The sequence below is a fragment of the Triticum dicoccoides genome, chromosome 2A (assembly GCF_002162155.2).
Source record: "Triticum dicoccoides isolate Atlit2015 ecotype Zavitan chromosome 2A, WEW_v2.0, whole genome shotgun sequence".
Taxonomy (NCBI): domain Eukaryota; kingdom Viridiplantae; phylum Streptophyta; class Magnoliopsida; order Poales; family Poaceae; genus Triticum; species Triticum dicoccoides.
This window is the reverse complement of record NC_041382.1, coordinates 581,762,751-581,765,384: the sequence shown is the minus strand read 5'-3', so window position 1 is coordinate 581,765,384 and position 2,634 is coordinate 581,762,751. Positions and strand designations below refer to the sequence as shown.

General features: G+C 46.5%; 1 protein-coding gene across 1 annotated transcript in view; it reads left to right on the top strand.

Moving 5' to 3' along the window:
• The first annotated feature begins 2,512 nt into the window (after positions 1–2,512).
• Positions 2,513–2,634, top strand: part of LOC119357980 — a 12,620-nt gene continuing 12,498 nt past the window's right edge. Inside the window, exon 1 of the mRNA XM_037624727.1 lies at positions 2,513–2,624. Within this exon, the coding sequence (XP_037480624.1) occupies positions 2,513–2,624 (112 nt within the window). The remainder of the gene's footprint in view (positions 2,625–2,634) is intronic.

The following is a 2,634-nucleotide window of genomic DNA, read 5'->3' as shown; positions in this document are numbered from 1 at the left end:
CGCCGTCGTGCTGACGGAACTCTTCCCCGACACTTTGCTGGATCGGAGTCCGGGGATCGTCATCGAGCTGAACGTGTGCTAGAACTCGGAGGTGCCGTAGTTTCGGTGCTTGATCGGTCGGGCCGTGAAGACGTACGACTACATCAACCGCGTTGTGCTAACGCTTCCGCTGTCGGTCTACAAGGGTACGTAGATCACACTCTTCCCTCGTTGATATGCATCACCATGATCTTGCGTGTGCGTAAGAATTTTTTTGAAATTACTACGTTCCCCAACAGGTTCATATCGTTTCATATATCTAAATAACATTACACCGTAGCATAGATTTTTTTTTAAAATCCATTATGTTCAAAGGCTATAACTAACATCACTACGGCAGAAGATTGAAATAACAACAAGCCTCCCATCACGCTCTTTGAAAGTTATCAGCACCAAGCTGTTTACTTCAATAGACTATGCTTGGAGAAAATCACTGAACTCTTCCTTTTTGAACACCATTCTATTACCCAAGCCAACGAAGTAGGAGCAAGGAGTGCTCACATATATATCATCATCATGAAGAGTTTCCAAAGTAACTTCAAGAGGTAAAACTCCAGTCCTAGGAAATGTCACAAACTCCTTCAAACTTCTCAAGACAATACCAGGAATAACCTGATAAAAACATCAAGCTATCAAAAATAGAACAAAATTCAAAACTATAAATAAAAGAGATAATAAAAATAAATAAATAGAAACAAAGAAAAATAATGGAAAAAATCTAACCATGCAATGACCATTAATTAACATTCATGAAATCAATCCTGTCAATAAAAGGGCAACAAGGTATGTACTCATCATCAAAGAGTTGACACTTCATGAAATACATCTGCTGATAATTAAGAAAAACACCACAGGTGTAATAACAACTCCCAACAAGTTCCTTCTCGGAGTCGCTCAAACCATCAAGAGCTACAAAAATATAACTACACAGACTCAAGGAAATAGAAAAATCACCATGTAAAATAAAACAAGCTAAAAACGTCCTTAAAAATAAACCTTACCAACAGATGGTAAAGGAGAAAATGCATCTCCACGACCAACACGATTAAAAGAATACCAATCCACGTTCCATAATGCTCAAGCCTAACAGTCATTATATCAGAAGGACGAACACCATAATCACTGACCAATCATTCCCAGGAAGGACCATGGAATTTGCTCCTCACCCGACCATGACTAAACAAAACACCATACAAATAACCCTCATTGCACTGAAGAGCAAGATCAGTATCTTCGTCACCCCTCCTTATGGCTAAAGCCCTACACTCCTCGATGTAACAAGCAAGATGAGCTCTAACTGCACGGAACATACTGCGCAACAAATCAAAACAAGGATCAAAATCAAAACAGCATGGGCAGCACCAAAAGAAATAAGCGTGTATGCCAAAAATTAAACAATTATAAAATGATATTCTTACAACACGCCTCGAACAACACCGATCCAGAACCACACTGAACCCATATACAGAAGAATCAACAGAAGAACATGGGCCACCAGACATACGGCAAAAAGGACAAGCCATACCTGCAAGGAACACAGTGATTATCAAGAACTAATTCCAGAAAACCGAGTTGAAACTTCATCTGATAGTGTTGGTAGTCCCCACCCGTAACTACCCCATAAATCTCTATATCCCAGAAATATAATGAGAACAAAAAGAGAAATCAAAGGAAAACAGGGAACCCACGAATGCAACCCATAGGGAACGACGATATCGCGAACGGGGAAGCGCAGTCGACGCTAAAGAAGGACCGCCGTAAGAGCACGCGACAAGCGCGGCGGCCGCGACGGGGGCTGCCGTAACCACACACAAGAGCGGCGGCTGCGACGGGCGGAGACGACGGCAAAGAAAGAACAGTCTGCGGCGATGGTTCCGCCACACCAGAGAAACACATATCAAAACAGATCAAAAGTGTATTACAAAATATCAAAAGTATAAGGACTAAAGTGAAAAAGAAAAAATCAGAAAGGAAAACCGAAAACCGAAAATCATGGGAGAGGCCGTGCGGGCGACAAGTATCACGCGTGGAGCACCGCGGAAAAGTCTCACGAGCGCTCCACACGTGACACTTGGCGAGCGGGGAGCACTCTCCGACTAATCATTGCGGGGAACGCTCCTTAACTAGTGATTTCGTAAAATGAAAGCCTTTACACACGAGCCCACCAGTGGCCAGGCCACAGACAACTGGGGCCAATCAAACGGGCCACAGTATGCTCTTCGTGGGCTTTCGGCCTGGCCAGTCGCTGGCTCAGATGCTGCCGCACCGCACCGAACAGATCGTTCGCTCCTGGCTGCTGGCGCTGGCGGACGGCCGTAGGCGACTACCCTCAGATCTTCCTCTTCCCCGCTCCCGGATTCAAAATTTTCGGTGGACATCTCTCTCCCCACCCTGCTGCCGACCCACCTCCATGCCCAAACCCTAGGCCCCCCTCTCCTCCCCCGGCCACCTCCGCGACCGCCGGTAGCCGGCCATGGAGGGCCTCTTTATGCAGGTCTTCGAGCGCCGGGACTGGGTCACCGGGCAGATGCGCCAGCAGGTCGACTCCCACGCCGAGTCCCTCGCCTGCGCCTTCCTCGCTGCCGGCCCCCGCCC